At 44.0% G+C, this 24,744-nt stretch overlaps 1 protein-coding gene across 1 annotated transcript; it reads left to right on the forward strand.

Annotated features, from left to right (window-relative positions):
- Nucleotides 1-3,641: 3,641 nt before the first annotated feature.
- Nucleotides 3,642-6,732, forward strand: LOC119896866 (endothelin-2). Its single transcript, XM_038710290.1, has 5 exons — nt 3,642-3,762; nt 4,358-4,514; nt 4,922-5,035; nt 5,899-5,964; nt 6,062-6,732. The coding sequence occupies exons 1-5, from the start codon at nt 3,705-3,707 to the stop codon at nt 6,144-6,146; spliced, it is 480 nt and encodes a 159-aa protein (XP_038566218.1). The 5' UTR covers nt 3,642-3,704; the 3' UTR covers nt 6,147-6,732.
- Nucleotides 6,733-24,744: the final 18,012 nt, after the last annotated feature.

Raw genomic sequence — 24,744 nt, forward strand, 5'->3', positions numbered from 1 at the left:
GCAAATCCCAGACCAAAACAAACACTCAAATAATCATCACATTTTCATACTATTAACTATAACTATTCTCTGACCCTTGTGCCCTTCATGGAAGCATATGCTTTTATAATGCGTCTCCACTCATTTATTTAGGTGTTTCCTGTAATTTGTTACCTTTCAGTATGCGGAAAGGATTAAATAATAGATATAAATTTGCAATAATTAAACTACTACACTTTTCTCTCTTTTGAGAGCAACCAGACAGCTCTATACCTTTAGTAATACCACTATCACCAACACTCAGGTGATATGTTAGAAAAAGGAAGTTGACACACTGTTGTCATTTGGCTTTCTGGTTCCCTTGGTTTTAGTTTTGATTGGGGTCAAGAGGATACACACACCTTTCAGAGGAAATTCACCTTATCAACTCTGATCCAACAATAAATCTTAAATAACACGTCTATAAATTCTGAACAATGATCTGCATCTCTGCTTCCACCCATCTTTATTGTGTAGACGCATACATTTATAACTTCCAAAGGCAGATTTTGATTCTGTAAAGACTTAACCCTCCTTCACTCTGTTTTTATCATACCGCTTTTGTTAGCTATTTCAAGCACCTCACTCTGGCACATGCGACTTATAAAACAATATTCCCATAAATGTGTCACTCCCATCCCAGCAGTGTTTCCATTCACTGTCACTGGTGCTTTGCACAACAACGTTTAACAGCACAGCTAGACGTGGATTACATAAAGCTGACTCGGGCACAGCCAGTGAGGGTTTTTGTTGCTGCTGTGACTTGACATTCCACAGAAAATGTGAAACAAAACAGACAACAGGGAGGCATGTGTATTTTTAGACACGTGTCTAAAATAGTTGAAAGTGAATGATCATTCTTCCTCCCTCGAAGCCCTCTACATGCTGACGACACAGAGCCAGAGGGGTTAGAGGGAGAATATATTTTCAAAGGAGTGAACTGAGGAGGTAAGGCTGCTAATTAAAACAAACACCTTCTAGGACAGAAGCTGGCAGAGGCTGTAGGGCGTGGATGAATACATAAGGGAATTTTATCCTTAACTTTTACTTGCTATTATTATTTGGAGAGAGGGCTTAAAGGGATGTGATGCCTGCGGAGGGAGGCACATCTGTGCTCCTGAGGGAACTGAACTTATAACCTCTGGTGTAAGAATGTGTTTAAAACAACCTACTCTATCATGATGCAGACTGCAAATCTCATCACCATGTCACACATTCCACAATTCTTTATGTGGGAGAAAAATGTGAACCCCTCCCAGCCGCAAGTGTCGCAGGTTATTTATTAATCACTAGAGTATTCTGATTGACTCCATAATGGACTCTTATTCTGAGAGTTTGGGAGTTTTGGGTTGTATAGCAAAATCATTTTAATGACTGCTCTATGTTCTGTCCTCCCACTTGTCTTCTCCTGCTTTTTAATTGTCTTCTTCTCTATTTTCATAGGCATAATGTTTTTGTACACTGGCCATGCCCACTGTACAGAGGAAAAGTACTGTCTGATCTCTCTCTCTGCTGTGTTCTATACGTTCAGGTGTCAGGTTTCATGGAAAGCGGATTATAAGCCCCTTTAGGTAAACATTATCCCTAGAAGGGATTATGAAAAATGAATGGCGACAATGTATGTTTATCTCCCCTTAGTAATAACTACTGAGCAAACAAGTCTGACTTTGTTAAATGATTACACATCCATCTTTATCCTAAAACACAACATGCCTCACATGATCACCTTTCCATTAGCCAATCTAAACCCACAGTAGCAAAACATTATTTTTCATGTTCATTAGTCCATTCATCTTTCGGGAAATTACAGCAGTGAGGACAGTATCCATGGTACTAATCTGAACATGCATTTACTGTATTTAAATGAGTGATAGCTGCCATTTGGCTATCTGCATGACTCTGGCACGGCTGAGCTGCATACTGGGCACATCGTGGGTGGGACAGGACTAGTAGCACCACTGCCAGCAGGGAAAAGCAGCCTGCTTATCTGTGTGTGGGCCATCCCCAGCCATCATGGAGGCATCAATTTCAAACGTAATTTTGTTTGTGACAGTTACACTGTCAGTTAGTCAAATTTCAAAACTCATATTTGTAAAAATTGCTATTACTGATTTTTTTCCCCCATTTAGGGGGGCAGAGGAAACATATCATCCCTCATCTTTAGGTTCATATGGCAAACGTGTTGTAAAACAGTTTCTTATTTACTCATCCAACAGTAATGGAGCTACTTTATCATTCATTTGGAGTCATGTTTGTGTCCACCTGATGAAGCTCAATACCCACTTCTGAGGGAAATATCTGGTTCTTTAGCTGCTAATAACTCAGTCACTATGTCTGGTGTTTGGTGCTATTATTTGATTGAAGCCCAAATTTTGCAATGGATTTATGCTAATCACTACACGTAACTTACTCATAAGCAAATAATGTCAAAAATCATGAACATTCTCAGTACGTTCTTTGAGGTTAAAAGCTTGACTCATCCATTATTGCCTGAAAACAGGGTCGTTTTCAGTCAATTCAAAAAATGTTGAAATGTTTCAGAATACATTAAAAGATCACAATTGTTTTTCTGACATGTTGTAGATGTCATTTTGTTGTTTAAGTTTTGTTCCAATAGAGAAACTGGCCTTGGGAAAACCCAATTTAAAATGTCTCCTTTCTATACCAGCACATCACTGTATCTTCCCTGTTATCTCTTCCAACACATGTTCCCAGTGATCACTATTGGGATCCATTACCTTAGTCCTCCTTGAGCATATCCATATCAGGATTCATCAACCTCCACCTCTCAACTCTAGCACATTAGGTAATCTCTCCAACCCTTCTTCAGACCTCATGTCTTCCCCCATCTCTCCCTTCCTCCCCCTGTAACCTCATGGTGACATATTATATATGCATGCAGCCTCCTCCATCTTACAGAGCCTTGATTCAGTGTATCATGCATCTCTACGCTTTATTACAAATGCAAATTCCCTCATTCACCATTGCATTCTTTATGATTTGGTGGGTTGGACATCACTGACCTCCTGCAGAAAACAGCACTGGTATATTTTTATTTAGAGCGCCATACTAGGTAAACTTCCAGCTTACCTCTGTACCCTTCTCTGTCGCATGGAATAATTTGCAAAAAGATCTTAAATTATATTATATCAACTGATAAATTTAAGAGCATCATAAAGAATGTGGTCAGGAGACATGTGGTTGTTTTTCTTGAGAGGTCATTGTATTTTTTTTGGCAAATTTTGTCATGATTGTATGTAGCATTTTAATTAGCTTTGTATGTATGCCACCTTGGCCAGGTCTCTCTTGTAAAAGAGATTTTTGATCTCAATGAGACTTCCTGGTAAAATAAAGGTAAAATAAAATAAAATAAAAAATGTATAAATAAAGGAAAGAGACAACTCCTCATTTTAAGGCAAAGATGCATAAATGTCACTCAGCAGGTGACACTGGTGTCTATATTCCTGGTATGCGTCACAGTTTTGATCTCCATGGGGTCGTACACTGTGGCTCCATGCCCTGCAGCCATGGGTGGAGCCTGTGCCATGACATCATGAAGGGAGGGGAGAGGAATAAGAGAGTCACAGAGCTCAGACACCTGCAAACAGCAGCAGCACTTTCAAACCACGGCTGTAACTGTGCGGATACTTGTCTCTCTGCAGACCTCCATCCATCTTCTTTCAGCTATGTCTCCTAACACCAGTGTTCTTCTTCTCATCACTTTCTGGGCGTCCATGCAGGATGGTGAGTCTATTTATTTTAAGATTTATTCAGAAAATAATCAATTTGATATTATATTGTAATTATACTTATATTAGTGGGTTCATCATCACTTCGATCTAAGAACTTTCTCTGTTGTGCTAGAAAAGAGAATATCAAAAAACACTTTGCTATTTCTTTGTGTTTTTATTAGCAGTGTAGACTGTGACTCATATACTGTATGTACACTGGCTTCAATTTCAGCCACAAAGCAGAAACAGCCATCGCCGTATGTTGGTGCATATACATATTTTGGCAAGACCAGAAGCACAGAACACATGAATAGATCAGTTCAGCCCACAAAAGCTGCTCATTTTATCTCAAGGAGGTTTGTAATTGATTCCTATGATAACTTAAGTACAAGTGGTAAGAGTATGGTAGTGTTTTTTATTACTTCATGCAGGCTTTTTTTCTAAAACAATGGAAGAAGTGAGAATGTTTGTTAGATTTAGCCTTGTGTTCGACTGTTCATGACATGAAAAAAAGCCAAGGAATTCATGCTTTTCCATCCTATAATTAAGTCTGTTTGCTTTGTTCTCACTTGCAAACTTTTACTGAGTCCCTCTTTGTTTCGGACCAGGTTCGGGTCTTCCAGTGATGAAACAGCTGGAATTGGAGGCCGGTGAAGGTGTCCTACCACAGACAGAGAGGACCAAGCGTTGTGCCTGCAGCAGCCCAATGGACTCTGAGTGCCACTACTTCTGCCACCTGGATATAATCTGGGTCAACACACCCAGGTGAGCATGACAAGACACACACATGCAGCATACTCACCTGTATACTGACTTTTGTTACAGTGGTTATAGTGGGGGGTGGTGAGAGAGCAGGGGATAAGACACATGCCTTTGGTGTAAGAAACCCAGGTTCAATTCCCCACTGTGACACATCCACAAATGTGTCACTGAGCAAGACAAATCTATTTATGTCAGAGGTGTGCAAAGTGTGGATAAATGTTATGTAAAGCATCTTGGTCAGGATGATTAAAAATGCAGCACAAAAGTCGCATTATCAATTTAAGCTCAATATCTGCATTATAAACATGTCCTATCACTGTATAATTAAATGGGCAACGGTGCATGAAGTATCAGAGAGCAAAGTCTGCAGAATGTTTATATCTTGCACATGTCTTTATTTCTCTCTCCAGTAAGACAACAGTTTATGGTCTAGGCAGTGCTCTGTCCAGACGCAGGAGGTCCACTTGGCGCTGCACCTGTGCCAACCCTGTTGATCAGACCTGCACCAGCTTCTGCCTTCACAGGTGAGTCAGGACCAGAGCCCATGTGTTTCCATCACAGGTTGCTTAGTTTGTAAAGGCAGGTATTATTACCCTTTGTGGAGGACAAGGAGGGGCAGAGTCTGAGGGAACATCTCATTTCACTGCAATGCTATTATCAGCCTAAATGTGTTGTGAAAGTTCTGCTTGAGCAAGGGTGTGATCAGCAAAACAATACAGCTGAGATCTGGGGGAGTAGAAGACTCTCAGGCTTGTGCGCAAAGCTTGCTTTTGATTGGCTCTGAGGGCCGAGGAGTGAAGTGTGTAGTCCAGAATCCTAGAAATGTCAAACAAATACTGTCACCGCCTATAAACAGTGTGACAGAAATTATATCTGCTGTTTTCTTGTAACATAAAACATTCAGTGAGCCTGTAAAGATAAGACTTTTTCAGGTTACTGAGATTATGAAAATAAAATATATAGTGTTGTGTGCTTTTGATAGTCTGGTGTTCTTTAAAGCTGAGGTATAGGCAATTAATTCCGAAGCATTTTGTTATATTTGTCAAAATTCTCTTTACATCCCAACATCAATCAATAAATCTAATTCTCTGACACAATAATTAAAAAAAATCCGGCATTGGTGACTGTCACAGGACTGTAATAACCACAGCCAATCATTTCATGCATTCAAATGAGGTGATTCGCTGACCAGTTTCATGCACTCACAGTGCATGAAAATGTGTTTTAGGGGAGTGGCTTTGGAGATGTTTTCTCCAGCGTTGCCTACCCTAGCTTTAACAGCAATACAATAAAACATTTAAAGTGACAAACTGCAATGTCATGGTTAAGTCTGTACATCAAAGGCACTGGTAATTTTTTAGTAATCAAACTGTTTTCTTGTGTGCAGCTCAGAAATCACTTCCACAAAGGGATCTGTAAAGAGACGTCAACTCAACATATTCAACATCCTAAGGTGAGCTTTGAATGACTTTGAACCATTACCATATACTCTTACGACTTACGTTTTGATCCTATTTTTTTAATTATGTGACTGAATTTTTGGCCCTCAGAGCTGTGGTCAGCCGGTCCAAGAGACCTCTGGATGCACCTTGTTCAGACAAGTCTTCTGAAGCTCAGAAGAAGAAAGCTCGCTAAATAATGTGGCTGTGGAGGCAGCGAGAGTGAGAGAAAGAGAGCAGCGACCACCTGAACAAATGACACTGAGAAACAAAGGTCTGCTGAAAGATGTGTTTGACACAGGGAGGCCGAAGCACCATAAAGATGTCTGTTTGTACTCAGGAATAAAATGTTTTCAGTTCTGCAAACACATCATGGAAACAGGTGTGTAGGATTGGCTCTGAGAGGAGCTGCTTTCAGGACCGGAGGAACACTGTGCCTGTGTTTGTGTTTGCCGTCTAGTCTGAAAGAGTTGGAGAAATTAATACTGTCACACTGACATAGAAGGACGTAACAGAGGAAAAGGACATGGATATTGTACATATATGTTCGAGAATTTCTCGCATGAACTGCATGTTTTTGCTCATTCTTTTGTAAAATGCTTTTATTATATTGCATGTATGGATCAACAGATGTGTTATTTTACAGCTTATAGAATTACTTTTGTTATGAGAGAAGGTAGGGAAGGTAAAAAAGTCATGTAGAACACTGAAAGTGATGTTTCTGTATCAAAGAGTATTGTGTGCAAAAGTTTAAAGCAAATAAATTAGAACTGAAGCCTGTACCAGTCTTTACTATCTGTCTCTCAAAGTTTTTTTGATTATAAAGATAAACTGAAGCTAAAAAGCAATAAGAAGAAATTACCCTAATCTTACTTTTAGTTTTTAGTCATTTGTGGCCTTGTCTGTTTGCTTTGGGAAAGTGCGTTGTGTTACATAAAGTGATTTCTGTGAAGAAACTACACTTGAAATGTAGAATCATTTGAGGGAAAAGAAATCCTTTTAGGCAGCATGTGTGATTAAAACACATCTCTGTGTTCAAAAGGAGGTCCGAGATGGATGAATGGTCCTGGAATTCAAGGCTCACATCAATGATAAGTTACTTTGCTATTCAAAGGCAGCACAGTCTGTGTTATCATAAGGATCTGTGGAAAGAATGCAGCGTTTTGTAACTTTGCTCAGGGGGTGAGAGAGAGGGGTACAAAATGCCCTGTTGTCACCCTGTGTTCCTTTCTGTCTGTTTGTAATGTGCATACCGTCCACACACACCTGAATATGCACGAAGACGATTCATCTATCATCTAACGTGTGAAGCAGTAGAGAACTGACCTGCTTTTGCTGTCAGGCCTGAGCAAAACCAGAGCCTGGCTTCAGGCGGAATCACAAACAGCCCGCCGCATCCACAGAAGAATTTGTTTGTTTAAACTGATAAATTCAGGGTCTCATGTTCAGTTATTGTAATAGTTATTTTTATTTCATGTCAATTCTAACATTTTTACTTGTGTCTCATTTAAACAGCATTCTTGCACAGTGTTTCTGGTCAGTCAAGACAAGCTAAAAGAGTTTTAACAAAAAAAAAAAACGTGTTAGGCATTTTTCTATTTGCCTGTTCCTTATTCCTTATTATTCCTTATTATCTTTTTAATAATGAACTTCATTATTATAAAAGGTTTAGGGGGTTCTGTAAAGCCCTGTTTTGGCATTTTGTCATAATTTCTACATATTTCAGAACATTCACAAAACCGGTCCGTTTCATTCTTGTCTCTACAATTTGGTTGCCTGTGTCCTACACAGCAAAACAGGAAAATGGCATTCATGGCAGGATGTAACAGGCCAGTCTCAGGTCAATCATCAGAAATCATGTGTGGCCATTTGGGGGTTGACGATATGGTGAGTCACTTTAACTTGAGGCATTAAGAGACTGTAAAGAGATTCAGGTTGTACGAAAAACGTCTCGGGTTACGTATGTAACCCTGGTTCCCCGAGAAGGGGAACTCGAACTGCGTCGGTTACGACACTATGGGAACGCCTCTAGGCGTAGCAGGTCTGAACGTGAATGAAATCACTCCAATCCTATTGGCTTGTTGCTAGAACGGTAAGGTGTGACGGAATAACCGGAGGAGTATAAAGCACACCTGTACACACTCATCATTAGCTTAAACTATGAAGCAGGCGCTTCAGGCGGGGAGAGAGGTGCGGCGGGGCGACACAGTGTCTCGTTCCCCTTCTCGGGGAACCAGGGTTACATACGTAACCCGAGACGTTCCCCTTCGAGGGAACTCGAACTGTGCCGATTACAACACTATGGGAACGAGATACCCACTAAACTGTGCCGAAAACCCCGCCTGCCCCAGTGTGCAATAAAGTGGCACGACTAAGAGGAGAGCGCATGAGTGCCAGGTGCCGAAGGAAGGTCAAGACTGTAAAACCGAATGAATGTGTGCGGAGTGGCCCAGCCAGCCGCTAACAAACATCCTGCAAAGAGGCCCCGGAAAGGAGGGCTCGAGAGGCCGCCATGCCTCTGGTAGAATGAGCCCTCACAGCCACAGGTGAAGGCAAACCGCGCACCTGATAGGCCAGGGATATGGTCTGAACAATCCAGTTGCTAATAGTATGTTTGGATGCAGGGAGCCCAGCCCTGGGGGACCCAAAACACACTAGCAGCTGGTCAGCCTTCCTCCAACGGGAGGACCTCAGAGTGTAACACTCAGTGCTCTGACAGGGCAGAGCAGATGAAGTCTCCCGTCCTCCGCCGTCACATGAGGTGGAGGATGAAATGCCTGCAGCACTGTGGACCCTGCCGCACAAGAAGGCACTTTAGGGATGTATCCTGGACGAGGGTGCGGGATAGCCCTAATATTCCCCGGGGCAAACTCCAGGCTTGCGGAGAAACCTAAAGCGCTTGGAGATCCCCCACCCTCCTCAGAGAGGTGATAGCAAGGAGAAAGGCCATCTTGAGGGTCAAGTGCTTAGCCTCAGCTGACTCCAGGGGTTCGAAGGGGGCCTCAGCCAACGCCCCAAGAACCACCGCCAGATCCCAAGTGGGAACCTTGGACCGAGTCGCAGGTCTCATCCGGGCACCACGGAGGATCCGTGTGGACGGGGCCCTGGAGCTGAGGAGGGTCTTGACTGCTCTGGCTGTTAGACCCGCCTCTAGGTACTGTGCCCCCTAAGGGGCCAGACCCACAGTCGCCATATGGCGGGGCAAGGGTGAAGAACCTGGCCCTGCGCCTCAGACAGCAGGTCTCTCCTCAGAGGGACCCGCCACGGCGGGCCGTCCAGGAGCGATCATGATGTCCGAGAACCACACCCGTGTTGGCCAGAACGGGGCTACAAGCAGTAGGCTGACATTGTCCTGGTGGACCCGCTCCAGAACCCCCGGGAGCAGAGCGACTGGGGGGAATGTGTACAGACGTAGCCTCGGCCACGAATGTACCATGGCATCCAGACCCAACGGGGCTGGAGGAACGAGAGAAAACCATAGCGGGCAGTGCGTAGTCTCTTGAGACACAAACAGATCCACGTCTATGGGGCCGAACTCTTCGCACAAGAGCTCCACCACTTCGGGGTGAAGTCTCCATTCCCCGGGCCTCAGCCCGTGCCTCGACAGCAGGTCTGCTCCCTGATTCTGCGTCCCCGGGAGATACATCGCCCTGAGCGATAGCAACCTCTGCTGGGACCACAGGAGGATCTGACGCGGCAGTCTGTACAGAGGGCGTGAGCGCAGACCGCCCTGGTGATTCAGAGAGGCCACCACCGCTGTGTTGTCGGAACAAACCAGGACGTGGTGGCCTTGGAGATCGGGCAGGAAACTCCTTAGAGCCTGGAACACCGCCAACATCTTGAGACAGTTGATATGCCACTCGGATTGATGCACCTGCCAGGATCCCCTTGCAAAGCGGCCGTCCATGACCGCGCCCCAGCCCGTGAGGGAGGCGTCTGTCGAAATGACCAGCCGGCGACAAGACCCTCCCAGCAAGGGCCCCTGGGACAGGAACCAAGTTTCCTTCCAAACTGATAGGGAACGAAGACACTTGCGCGTAACCCAAATCAGACGGAGAGGATTTCCCCTCGGGGAAAAACCCTTGGTCCTTAGCCACGACTGCAGGGGTCTCACGTGCAGCAGTCCAGATGGTATTACGCTGGACGCAGCCGCCAGGAGACCCAACACTCATTGAAAGTGTTTTATAGTGATGGCGTGGCCTAACTTCACCCCTTCACCCCTCTTCTTTGCGTTGAGCCTCAGCCCTAAACGCCGCAGATGAGCCAGAACGACATCTCGATGCCGAATCGCCAACTCTCGAGACAGGGCTAGGATGAGCCAGTCGTCGATGTAGTTGAAATCCGGACGCCCTGGAGCCTCAGCGGGGCCAGTGCTGCATCCATACACTTGGTGAATGTGCGAGGGGAAGTGCCAGGCTGAATGGAAGGGGAGGGGAGAAAGACTCCCCTACCCCGGTCTTCCCTGAGCTCCGTCGGGACTGGATGACGGTCCTCAGATTGCGTCTCTCAGAAAGCTGAGGGTGAGAGCGCCGTCTCGCTGCCTCAGCTCCTCGGGGGGGCCCCCGAGAAGCGACACTCTGCTTCCTCCCCTCTCCGTAGGAGCTCGTAGAGGGAAGGGACCTATGCCTGGCAGCCTCAGCTGCCTTGGGTCCAGACCGGCGAGGGAGGTACTGGCGGAACGCTTCGCCCTGCGTCTAATGCTCCATGGTTCTGCGAAGCTCCGCCAGATCTTCCTCAGAGGGACCCCCCCTCTGAACCATCTCCTGTAGCAGGTCGGCTTGGTAGGCTTGAAGCACCGCCATGGTGTGCAAGCTCGCACCTGCCTGGCCCGCTGCCATGTACGCCTTCCCCACGAGCGTAGATGTGGTGCGACATGGCTTGGAGGGTAATGCCGGCTTCTCCAGGGAGGACGCAAGTCGAGGGGAGAGATAGCTTGCAAGCGCATCCTCCACCTGAGGCATCCTCCCATAACCACGGTCCCTAACCCCCATCACATTACTGTAATTCAGTGATAGGGGTGTGGAAAGCCGTGTAGAGAAGGGTCTGCCCCATGATTACTCAGTTCATCATGTAAATCAGGAAAGAATGGCAGAGACCAGCGTGGAGGTGGTGCGTGGTGCTTAAGAAACCTTTCATCAAGCTTACCATTAGCCTGTGGTGTCTGCTCCTCCTGTGGCCAGTTGATGTTGAGCTTAGCCACGGCTCTAGTCACCACCTCCAGCAGCACGTCATAGTCGGGCACCGCCAGGTGACGCCGCCCCAACACCCGGAAGTCATCGTCCACTACGCTGAGCGCGTCCGCCTCCTCGGAGTCGGTTTGCTGCAGCGTCTCCGGATCCAAACCGCGAGCGGGAGAAGCCGAGAACGGGCTCCCAAACGAGGAAAGGAAGCGTCGGAGCCAGCGGATGAAGGCCGGGAAAAAGCCTCAGCTGTCCCGAAATCCTCCGACAGATCACGCTGTGAACCCCATGAGTGAAGCCGCCGGGCCGCCTCAGCGGCCGCAGGGCCCGCGCCACGGGGAAAACACATCCGGCCATCCTCGGAAAAGAGAGCCATGCTGTACCTCAGTACCCGCACGGAAAGGGCTTCGCAACGGGCGCAGGCAGCCCCCTCGAGAGCTGCCCGGGCGTGCTCCATCCCCAAACATGAGACACACATCTCATGTGAATCTCCAATCCTTGATGTACCGAGGGCAAGAAAAAACACACCTTCTGTACATCTGGTTGCCGGACATGCTGGTAGACTTCTTCTTCAGGTAAGACACACTGCTTGTAGGACTGGAGCTTTCTTCAAACAACATACAGAGCGCCTGCTGAATAGAAAAAAGCTAATGATGAGTGTGTACAGGTGTGCTTTATACTCCTCCGGTTATTCCGTCACACCTTACCGTTCTAGCAACAAGCCAATAGGATTGGAGTGATTTCATTCACGTTCAGACCTGCTTCGCCTAGAGGCGTTCCCATAGTGTCGTAACCAACGCAGTTCGAGTTCCCTCGAAGGGGAACAAAAGCTTATTACTGATGTGGAGTAATGGGATGACTGTGTCAGCTGGGCTTTGAGAAACCACAGGCTGCCTCAGAGGCAGAACTCTGTCCATGGTGCTGGAACAGGAGAAACTCCCGTGAACCGCTTCACCGTACAGACATGAAAATCACTGGTTTCCAGCAGAGCTTTGAGTCTAACCTTTTGTTGTGCTTTGAGTGATTTCAGAAATTGCAGGTATTCCAGTGAACAAAGTCAAACACACACCTGAAAATGTTCCTCTTGTATCTTTGTTTCTATATTGCAAATTTGACCAGCAAACTAACATAACACTAGTTACTTTATGGATGATACAACACATCACTGAATAAGAATTTGGCATGTGTGTTTGAGCTTTCTGGTTGAGAAAACACATTCGTCTGACAAACATGAAGCTGCAATGTCGTGTGTATGCTCATCCCAGTTTTGCATCAAGTGCATTGGCGGGAAGATGAAAGCAATTTCAGAATAAGAATTTTTACAGTACAATTATGTGTCAATATTAATAGGATTTTAGTTCAGAATTTCCGTTTTCCCAGCAGACATTTTTTTTGTTTTTGTTTTTTAAACCTGTCCTGCCCAGCAGCCTGGTATAAAGTATGATGACCTGGATACTGTGCCAGACAGATTTTACTTCAACAAGAGAGTATTAATATACTCCTTTGTCTGTTTTATTATTTATTTAATTATGTATTGATTTGTCACCAGGCCCGACAGGGGAGCAGACACGGGGATAGGGGGGCACAAACAGGCAGCACAGAGAAAGGACAAGACCTGCAAGAGAAGGGGGATGGAAGGTGGGGACAATCAGGGAATAGCAGTGGGAAACACCAATTCTAGAAAGCAACAAAACCTGCAATAGAACAGAGAGGGGGGCTTGGGGAGGAGAAAAACAACAACAAACAATAAAAATAATAATAATAGTAAAAGACAACCAGCCAAACAGCAGCAATAAACAGCTGACATAGTAAGACAACTAAGAGAAAAATGAAAACAAGAAACAGTCCAGCACACTAAATAAGCAACACAGCACAGCCACGAGAGCTGGAATAATAATTAATTTAAATAAGTAACTGAAAGAAAAGCATCAGGAATAATTCTACCAAGGACACCCTAAATTTGTTTGTGTCTATGTGTGAGACTGTGTGTGTCTGTGTGCGTTTGGGTGAATGTGTCTGTATGTGTGTGTGTACATGTGTGTGCGCATAAGCCTGTTAACGAATGTAGTTGTTAGTGAGAGTGGGACGCCACGACTGTGCCACACCTACCCCAGCAACAGGCAGGCAAGAACCCCAGTAGCCAATAGGGGTGGGAGAAAGAAAAAAAAAAAAAAATCAAAAAACAAAGACTCCGCCCTGACAGCCCTGCCCTGCACCCACACTGCACATCTAACTATACACCTCAGTATCCCGAGGGGTCCAACAACTGGCCGACAGTGAAATTGGGAAGCATGGATTGGAGGCCAACAAAGCAAAACAGGGTCTCTCTCGTTGGTCTCTCCAAGCCAACGAGGAAATGCCTCCCCCGGACTCCAATGCACAAACTAAACGCCCAGCAGCCATTCAGAGACCCTGCCCAGGGAAAAAGCACAATGCATCAAGATGCATTGACAATCGCCCTACAACCGGCAGCGCCCAGAGACCCCCACCCCCAGAAGCCAGGGCACCCCGCCACCCCCCTAAGTGCAAAGGACCCCAGACCGCATGTCCCGGGGGAAGCTGTACCCCGCAGCTTTTTTGATTGGCCGGGTTCACCCTTCTTTGTTCAGTGTAACAGGCTGCTTCCTCATTTTGCATGAAGTGGTGATTAATAATAATTCATCAAACTGAGATTGGTGACGTTACTGTTACATCATGTCTGCACAGATATTTTTGCTTCAGCTCTTTAAACTTTATCATGACATACTGAGTATCATGAGTACATACTCGTCGGCTTCACAGAGCCACTGACCCAACCGTATCCACTGCCAGCCAAATTTGAGCTTCAAAACAGGAAGTTCCTATTCCCCAAACAAACAAACTCTCACCTGCCTGTTAAGGTTCTCAGTCATCCAGGTCATAGTTATCCAGGGAAGGTTCAAATCAAGGGCAACTGGACTTGGTTAAACATTTCGTCCCTCGTCTGAAACACTTCTGGCTGACTGGTAGGGAAACCCAGATATTTAACCTCTGTGGGGTTATTATCAAGATGATCCATACCACTTGGTTCGTTAGTTTTTCTAGTTTTTCTGGTCGTTATGGTCTTTGGAGAGACCTGAGGCCAGGTCTGAACGATCATCGTTGGCATTCTCATGAAGCCACATGTGACTGTTTGCTTGGTTTCACCTCTTCTACTGCTTCTTCCTCTTGAAGAAGTCCCTCTCCTTGCCATTGTTTGAACACTCTACATGTGACTCTGGAGTGGATCTGTGGGGACTGAAGGTTAAACGGTCATGTTGTAAAAGGAAAAATAAAAGATCAGATAAACAAGTTAGAAGGAACAGGTTACACACACCATAATATTGCTCTTCCCATGTAAATAACTTGTAATTCCTGTTTTGACTATTTGCTGAGAAAAATGCTTTCATCTAAGGATTACATGTATAAATGTTGGCACAAGTTTTAACTCCACTGTCATAAAACATAAAAACAAGACTGCATAGAAATTTTTAAGATTTTCCCACCTTGCTTAATATATATATATGAATATAAGAAAATGAAATGATCTAATATAATAATGATTTATTAGGTAGGTAGGTAGGTAGGTAGGTAGGTAGGTAGAATTATTTTGTCACAATATAACAGGTTAGAGAGTGAAATTGACTGTTCTGCTACGAAACAGACAATATACTTATAAAAGCAATTATAAAAATGGAAAAGAGAAATAAAATATATTCAGTCGAGCAGTGCTGAGCATCAATTTGAGCTTAAAAGTCTGATAGCTCTGCAGTCTGGTGGTTTTACGATCAACTGCCCAGGCATAACACTTCCGTTGGGGTCTCCCCAGCAGTCTGTTGAAGTTGATCTTTAACAGCTCCAAATTTATTTAATAAAATGGACAAATCCACACCGTTGTTTCACTACACTCCTCAACGCCTGGAGTTTGCCCCGGGGAAGGTCAAGGCTGTCCTGCACCCCTGTCCGGGCTACATCCCCAAGGTGCCGTCCAGTATGACAGGGTCTACGGTGCTGCAGGCGTTTCATCCCCTACCTCATGTGATGGCAGAGGACGGGAGACTTCATCTGCTCTGTCCTGTCAGAGCATTGAGTATTTACACTCTGAGGTCCTCCCGGTGGAGGAAAGCAGACCAGATGCTGGTGTGTTTTGGGTCCCCCAAGGCTGGGCTCCCCGCTTCTAAACACACTATCAGCAAGTGGATAGTTCAGGCTATTTCCCTGGCCTATCAGGTGCGCGGTTTGCCTTCACCTATGGCCATGAGGGCCCACTCTACTAGAGGCATGGCGGCCTCTAGGGCCCTCCTCTCAGGGGCTTCTCTTCAGGATGTGTGTGAGGCAGCTGGCTGGGCCACTCCGCACACATTCATCCGGTTTTACAGTGTGTACCTTCCTCCTGCGCCCGGCACCCGAGCGCTCTCCTCTTAGCCGTGCCTACGGGTTACTGCACGCTGGGGCAGGCGGAGGCTTTCGGCGTGGCATAGTGGGTATCTCGTTCCCATAGTGTCCTTTGTACATCTATAGTTTTATTAGCTACTAGTTGCTTAGGATGAACACAGTTTGCTTTGCATCATTTAGATTCATTAAGAGCTGTTACAAAAGCTAAACAAAAACATTGATTCAAATTGTTTTAATCGGTAACCTGTTATCCCCCAGGGTGCATTTCTCTGCAAATTCTGTTTGTCTAATTAACACAAAACGGTACTATATCAGCTGTTTTTCTCTCCGCACGCTGTGACTTTAAGCAGTGACATAAGCCGACATTCAAAACCCATTTTTTTTTTTTTTTTACAGATGACATCCTGTCTGTCTGCTACCTTAATCTTATCATAACATAAAGGATGTTTTTAACTTCTGTACATTCTTCACTAAATATTAAGTCAATTCAAATATAATAGATAACATGTCTGAGGTGTAGGGCAAATCTTCCACTGTAGGTTTGGTTCTCAGTTCTCTTCTACCAGTATCAGTCACATAGTTCCTATTATTACAACACAATATTATAACACTTAGAGGGTTGACCTGGCAGTACTCCAAATGTCAGTTATGTAACTGATAGATTTGTATACATTGTAGAGTTCATGCATGGGAAACACCTGACATTAGCGGCAGGTGCAGGATCAGCACATCTGGTAACTTTAGATATTTCAAGAATGTGATTATTTTTCATTGAGGGGACATCTCAGTGGTCTAATTGGCATCTGTTCCCCAAAACCCCAGCGGAGGTTGGCAGAGTAATGCTCTTATGTTTTGGTATGCATACTCTAATGTAACATTGTGAGCTTGATCCAGTCGAAGAGTCCTCCAAATGACTCATATACTGTACATGCACTGACCCATGTGGTTTATTTAGCTTCAAATGGCCACATCACATTAGATACAATCCATACTGATTCAACACACTCAGTAAACATTCCTTAAATGCTTCAGTGCACTGTGTTCTGATTTACACAAAAGGCCTTTTTTTTGGGTCACAGCCAACTGGCATTGATGATGATTAGTAACAGCATGTTCCCACTCTTAGAATAGCCCTCGGTATCATTCATGTTTTCAGCTGAGTGAAAGAGTTCAGCAATAAATCAAGAAAATTATGCTCACATGTTAAAAAGTAATTGCTTTAAAATTATAAACACAGTGGCTGTAAGAAGCACTTTCCCTCCTCTTGGTCATCATGATTCGCTGCGCTCTTCAGCATCTGTGAGTGTTTGTTATAATAAAGGAGTGCAACCTATTAGTCATCCATACGGCTTCATAAGCACCCATTCATCAGCAACTCAGCCAATGAGAAACTTCCAAAACAATCCCGATGCAGCCAGTGGTCAAATAACCCACATCTGTTGCCAAAGAATGCACAATGAAGCAACAGCCCAGTGTCTCAACCACACGCGCACACACACACACACACACACACTGTATATACATACACACAAAAACACAACTGTTGCTGGGGATTTACAATGGGGGGAGCAGGGGTGTTTTGCAACAAAGACTGTACTGTATAATGCAAAGACAAGCGGATCCTGAAGAACATAATTACAGCAGAACAAGTGTGTGTTTTACCCTCTGCTGTGCATTGCAATGATTCTTTACCACCAGGCCACACAGTCATGTTTCTTTAGACTGAGGCAGCTGCCTGTCCCCTTCATGTCAACATCCGAACCCATGCAGGAACAATCCATAATGTGGAGCACTGTGTGGTACCTTAATGTTTTGTTTAGACCCTCACTCCCTTGAGGATGGCTCATGAATCATTTCCGTCATACCCTTGTCAGCTCTGTGGGGCAACTCCAAGGAAAGTTCTTCATTTATTTATGGTTAACACCAGTTGCACTCAGAAATGGCAGCCAGACTTTAGCAACATTAGTTGATTAATGACCTTTGATAAACAACACGAGAAAGATCTTCCCATTGTAAAACATTGTCCTCATCTGAACCTAAAAATTGAGCATTTCTTAGTCATTTTACTGTGAATAGGCTTATTTTTTCCAGATACATATTAAAGGGTTTTGTGGTGGCAGCCCGGCTGACGGTGAGTGTCCTGGGTTTTTTTCTCCTTTTTATCAGTTATTCTGCTTTTTCCTTGGTTTTCTGTTCCCTGCCTGCCTCCCTGTGGTTTCTCCCCTGTGTGTGCTCTCTCTCTCCCTCTGCTCCTGAGCCCAGCCAACGACCCGCACCTGCACCTCATTAGCCACCTCATCAGCCTGCCACACCTGCCAGTAGTCAACCTCATCCCTGCCTGTATTTCAACCCCGGTTCTCCACACCACTCTTGCTTGATGTTTCTTGTTTCCTCACATTTTCCCTGTGCTTTGTCTCTGTTATCCGTAACCCTGTCTCTCTGTCTGTTTCCCTCCCAGGTACACTCACCCTCGTCCTCCGTTCAGTCGGCTGGGCTCATCCACCGGTCCTCTCCTCCTCGGACTTCCCCCACGGCGTCCTCCCTGTTCTCCCTCGCTTCCTCGGCCCCAGTGTTCCCCGGCTCCCTGGTCCCAGTCTCCTCGGTTCCCCGTGCCTGTGTTTCCCCGGCATCCACCTCTCCCTCCACTCCAGTCCCTCTACCCCTTTTTCCCTCAATAAACCTCCTTCCCTCCGAATGTTGCATTTGGGTCCTCTCTGTCCCACACCACATGTAACACAAGGGCATAGAATTTAGCAGGGATATTTGGACATGTCCCTTCCAATATCCAGAGACTCCTGAATTGTCCCTAGGAATAATTTTGTTCAAAACAATTACATATAACCACAGTTGTCTGTCAGCTCTAATCAATATATTTGGTACACAGTTAACAGCTCTTGTTCTTTATTATGAGTGTATTGAGTTTTAAAGTTTTGAAAGATTATGTTCTCCCGCATCATATGCCTCACAGTGGTTTGGTCTCTACCTACCTTCAGTGACTTTGTTTCTAAAAGTCTACAGCTGGGAGATGTTTTTATTGTCCCCACCAACAGTGACATGAAATATCCACCCTTGTTTTTGTTTTTTTTACATATGTGCATTATTAAAAATCAAACCATGTATTAAGTTATTTAGCACTGTATTGTGTGTGTCGTGTATTTTATTTGATAGCTTGGAATTCTTTGTTTTTTTGTTGCTTCTATTTCAAGTGATCTGAAATCATTTGAATTGAAACGAATTTTTTTTTTAAATGCCATACTATCTAACAGGAATACAATAAGGAGTTATTAGAAACAAAGATATACAGCACATAGAAGGAAGAATACATTTAATCTCTTCAGATTGTCCCTGTTATAGTATGGTTTGTTTCACCCCTTTACCTAGGATATGGTAACTTGTCATAATAAAGGTTTTTGTGTTGTCTTCAGAATGAAACTGAATAAAAACCTTTAACAGTCTAATAAGTCCCTGATAAATGGTTTCATGACAAGTGCCAACAGCTTATCTGCTAATGTTTCTTATCTCAGACGTTAGGCATTTATGGATATCAGATAAACTATTGAACCAGGAAGGCTGCAGTGTAAATAAACCTGCATGCATCCTCCGTTGAAATGTGTTACATATAAAGCTCACAAAGAATCTCAGTTAAAAAACTCAGTTAAACTTTACTGTTCTATTTTTACAGCACTGTACATAACAGGGAACACATCATCACACACCACTTACAGCCAGATAAAACAGGAAGTAGGCCACAATTTAACAGCACAGTGTTGTGGTATTTGCAAATAAATTATCCAGTTTTCAGTCTAATTCATTCTTAGCATATTAGTCATTCATGTTTTCAGCTGAGTGAAAGAGTTCAGCAATAAATCAAGAAAATTATGCTCACATGTTAAAAAGTAATTGCTTTAAAATTATAAACACAGTGGCTGTAAGAAGCACTTTCCCTCCTCTTGTTCATCATGATTCGCTAGTCATTAGTTATATTTAGTCCTAAAAATAATCTCCTCCTATTGCAATGAGAAATACACATTGGTATTTGTGATTAAATAAAACTCACGTAACCTACTGCATATTTTGCTTTGGGGATAAATTCTCTGTCAATCGATAAGCTTGTTATAAATGTAGTTGGCCACTAGATGGCCTCTGGCTACCATGAACTCCAGAACAGATCCTGTGTCACTCTCACATGTCCCATTTAGTGTGTGCTGCTCCTTCAACAGTCATTCAGTGGCAGAAAGTAACGAACTGTAGGCATGCTTTAGTACAATTTTGTGGTCTTCTTTCTGCTACTTTATACTTAGACTCCACTACATTTCAGAGGGGAATTTGGTACTTTTCACTCCACTTCATTTATTTTGACAACTTTAGTTAGTTTGCAGATCGAGATGAATGCTGTTCTGATTCTCAGCTTTAGGAAACAGTAATTTATGTTTGCAGATACACTAAATATATTGTCCAAAAATCCCCAATATAACTGCAAAATATGTTTTGTTTTAGGATTTTCCATTTTAAATACTGCTAAAGCATTACTACCACCCCGCCACCACCAACAACAACAGCATAATATTATTAATATTTTATAATAATAATAATAAAATGATAATAAAATAATAATAATAATAATAATATCATTATAACTTTGTTTGTCTCCTTGGGGAAATTAAGTTTTTTCATTCTGTTGGTAACTTTAATGTTGGAGGTATTAAAGTTGGGGCAAATTTTAATTAGGCTGGTTGATATACTGCTGAGTAGCTTGATTTTCCCCAATAAAAAAAGTCTTATCTTGTCTTAACCAATGATAATATGCCATAAATTGTTTGTTTATTGCATAAATGTAGGCTAGTGCAGTAAAAAGTACAATAATTCCCCCTGAAATGTAGTGGAGATATTAACTGTATATTAACTGAAAATGAAGTAAAGTACAAGTACCTCAAATTTTCAAAATGTTTCCACCACTGGAAAAAAAAATTAATTATGACTCGCCAAATTTGTGAATTGGGCCCCCTGATGATAGCTTTGACAATAAACATATTTGTTCAAAATAATAATCCTAAAAATGCATAAACTGCACTTGCAATGAAAAAACTAAACAATAAGTATAATGTTTATAATTGCTGCCATGGATAGTTGCAACAGAGTAGTTTTGTTTTGTAAAACAGGATTTTTGCCTCTGACACAAGATTTTCCAGATTGATTTCTGGCAGGAAAGTTAAACTAATGATGATGCTTTGTTAAAGACATGAGTCACTTTAGACAACTAAACTAGATTAAAAATGTAACACAACAGATAACTGAAGACATATCTTTTTGAAATAGTAGTGCAGTTACCATTTAAATGTAATTTAGGGTGTGAGGTTGATAAGATGTCATATAGTGATTAATTATGACAATAGGCTCTGATTCAGGCATACATGTGGAAACTGTGTCCATTTAATAAACAAAGGTATGAGTACAGGAAGAGAAAAGTGGACACCGCTGCTTTGTAGTGTTTCATTTTCACTGTGGGAAGCTGGGTAATATAACGGAATGCTCCTCCACCCCCTCCCTTCACAACCCAGATCAATGCAATGCAATGCTTGGTGGGTACTGAAGTCTTCACAACACAAAGAAGAGCCGTGCTCGCAGCGGCCACAGAGGAGCTGCAGCTTCCACCGAGAACTACCGGTACCGAGATGCCCAGCTCGGGATGGTTTCCGGTTAAGTGCGTAAAATGTTTGGACCGGGCGCTGGAAGAGGGGGGAAGTGTGAGGTGAGGAAATGACCGGGCTGCTAATTTTAAACTAATTTCAAAGGAGGAGGCGGAGAAGGGTGAGCAGGAGAGAGGTAATGGGGGTGCCGAGGTCCAGCGGGAGCAAAACAGCTACAGTGAGAGGGAAGATTTCTCTGAGACAGTAACAGAAGTTGCGCTCCAACTTGGCCGGGTACAAAACAAGCCGGTATTGCTAGTAAATCGCACGTTCGTAATGCAGTATAGCGTGTAAATATGTTGGTTTTCTGCACATCCCTGGTGCCTTAGGGTGAATGTTTTTGTGCTCTCTTTTCGTCGAAATCACTGCTGCTGATTCACTACCTGAATCTCCATTTTCTACTGATCTCTGCACAGGCGTCCATGCTCAACAAAGGATGCGTTCGATCTGCGGGATGTAGATGGTGTGTGTCGATGTTTGTAATCGGATGACTGACAGTGGGATGCCTATAAGGTCTGTATGACGGTTTTTTTCTCCCATTAGGACGCGTCATGTTGTGGGGGAAAAAACATTTATAGGCCTCTAGAAACGCTCCCCTTGTATGTTATCTTGTCGTCAGAAAGGGGATGCTGCTTGAATCGGAAAAAAAGCTCAGTTTCCAAATCAAAGCAGATTGTAGCTTCACTTTTGAGACGCACGATTGCACAAACCCTTAAACATGTTAATGCAAGAGCTTCTTCCTCAAAGGAATAATTAGCTATTAATCTAAAATTTTGACAAATGGATGTGCTTCATCTGCATGTATTTAAAAAGCAAACATGACTACAATACCAGCAAAACAATAAATTCACGCATAACAAGACGCGCCTTATTTAGTTTTTATTGTGGTGTTTTGTACAAGAAAAAACGTCGCACAATGCGTTCATTGACACTGCTTTTATTTTGAAATGCACGCCCGGAAGTTGCCGCTTGATCCTGCTGCGGCTGCTCTGACCCGTTCACTCATCAGCATCTCGAGTCCACTGGCGCGAGATCCGCTCGCGGAGAGGGAGGCAGCGGGTCGTCATAGAGAGCATCCAGCGCACATACGCGCTGCGAGTAATAGCTGCTTTAATCTGATGCTTTTCACGCGTTTGACTGAGCCAACCTCTCAGGTAATTTGAATCTATGCCTCGGGAAAGAAGTAAGGTTAAGTAATAGTCAGTGTAATCTCGGCGACACAATTAGAAAGCAGTGCTTCATTTAGGTCTAATTAGGACATGGCTTGTTCGGGCAAAGATGGAAGACGTGATGCCCGTTTCATCTTCAAGGCGAATAATGCGCGTGCATGACTCTGATATTAAAGTGTAAACCGGGAGAAGGTATCCTAGTAAAGCTATTTATCATTAATTTTACTCATTCTTGTGTTATTAGCCAAGGAGAGGGGGAGGGTGGATATTGTTTTGTTGGACATTATAAGATATTGGACGCTATCAGGAGCATACAGTGCTATTTATTCAGATAACAAGTGTCAATTCAAGAGTTAACACCAGGCTAACACACTTCCTGTCAGAAAACCTACTGGTGGTAGAGTGTGTTCTCAACAAGAAGTGTGTGCATGTGTTCATAATGATAGTCTTTATTCCAATGAATGTTAACATTTATTATATGTGAAACATACAAAAATTGTCACATGGAAGTTAGACCTCTTAGCTTAACAGTCTGTTCAGGTGCTTCCACCTCCCTCTTGAACCTACATCTCCTCTCCCATACAGCAACATGCATTTCCTCTGGTTTCATCCGCCCACAGCATAATAGCTCCTAAAGTTAATGTTCTCTTCTGAGGAAAAATGCTGCCTCATGGCTTGTGTTGGAGCTCTTTCCACTTCCCATTGGAAGCCACTAAATGGGCCATTAAAGAGGCAACCATGATGGTTAAGATGTCAGCTGAGCCTGATTGATTCGTTTAGACCACAGTTGAGACTGATGTGTGCCTGAGATTCCTCCGGAGCTCTCAGCACCACCACCAGGCAGCAGCTGATGGGGAGCAGAGGTGGATAAGCCTGGCTCTGAGCTGGAGATGCTGATAGTGAAGTGAGCAAACATATGTGCCATATTGATGGTTGCTGTGTATGATCTGTTACCTTGAATATACTAAAGATGCACTGTGGTACGTAATCGCCCCCCCCAGTGCAGTCTTCAAACAGGTGGGGGGACACTGAGGAAGAAAAGTTTAGCAAAGGCGAGGAGTGTTTTTGGCTCCTTGTTTTAAAAAAAAAAAAAGAAGATTTTTTTTAAAGTGGGCCACTGGTCCCTGTGGTGAGTGATGCTTTTCTGGGGCAGGCTCGGCGATGACGCTCACCCGGCCCGGATTGGGAACAGACACCCTCGTCCATCCATTCCGGAGAGGGGTGTGGAAACTGTGCTCCTCGGATACACACTGCAGAAGAGAGACTGCAGGTCTGACTTTGCTTTCCAAACAGCAGCCACTATTTTTTATTTTTTTCCCCTGATCTACACATCCATTGCTGATACCTCTCTGGAGCAGGCCTGTGAGTATGCCACAGCTCGGTCTGCCTGACTCAGGACCCGCTGGTGTTCAATCATTCATCTTTTTCGTTAGGAGTGTTACTTGTTAGGGAGCCTGTTTTGAGTGTGGAGTGAATGATTTTCCTCCACTGACTTGGCGGCTTTTCGAGCACAAAACTCAAGCCCTGGAGTGAGAAGTGCGCTGCTATTTAAAGATGGCATAACCCTGGCCAGCTGCTGCCATTTCCGCTCCCGTCGTAATTAAATCAGCGCTAGGAGAGTGCGCCAGTGAAGGGTGTGTGCGCTCCACAAAATTACACAGTTTCGACTTCTAGGCAGTCTGTAACAGCTACTCTCACACACCTGAATGGTGGCTCCTATTCCCGGTGTGTTTGTCGGACAGAAGCTGGGAAGAGGACAAAATCCCAGCCGGTGTCATCCTCCGTTAAGCTATGATACATGCAAAGGATGCGGGTTTGTAATGGGAGATTTCAAACAAGGTAGATCACACTGATTGTGTACAGTTGTTTGCATGATTATAATAGGAGTAGAGATTGATGAGGTGGGGAGGTAACTCTTGATTCATTTATTTACTCCTCTGTCAGAATGTTTAAGCTGCAGTTGGGTGTTTATGTCACTAATTGGTCATGTGCGTGATGTCTTCTTAGATCTGTTTGCCCAACACTGTGAAGTGACTTGTGTTGGCTGTCAAAGCCTTCAGAAAGCTTGAGAGAAAATATCTTTCATGAGGGTGAGTGACAGCGGTCCTGCACAGTTTGGACAGACCTACACTTTCATATTGATCTGTTGTGGAGTGCAGAGAGGGTTAAGAACTCAAAAGGGAACTAGGCCATCAACATCCCGTTTTTATAGGCACAGATTGAGACTGGCTGTGACAGAAACAGCAAGTGAAACAGCAGTGCATGACGGTGAAATGGATCTGCCCTAGCCAGTTCTGTTTTATTCATTTTTTTTGGATCGTCTATCCTGTACTTGACATGCAGTGTTGCATGCTAGTGTTATGCAT

Source organism: Micropterus salmoides, unplaced genomic scaffold (assembly GCF_014851395.1).
Source record: "Micropterus salmoides isolate LMB-PRFRI ecotype aquatic unplaced genomic scaffold, ASM1485139v1 Ms_hic_scaffold_11, whole genome shotgun sequence".
Lineage (NCBI taxonomy): Eukaryota > Metazoa > Chordata > Actinopteri > Centrarchiformes > Centrarchidae > Micropterus > Micropterus salmoides.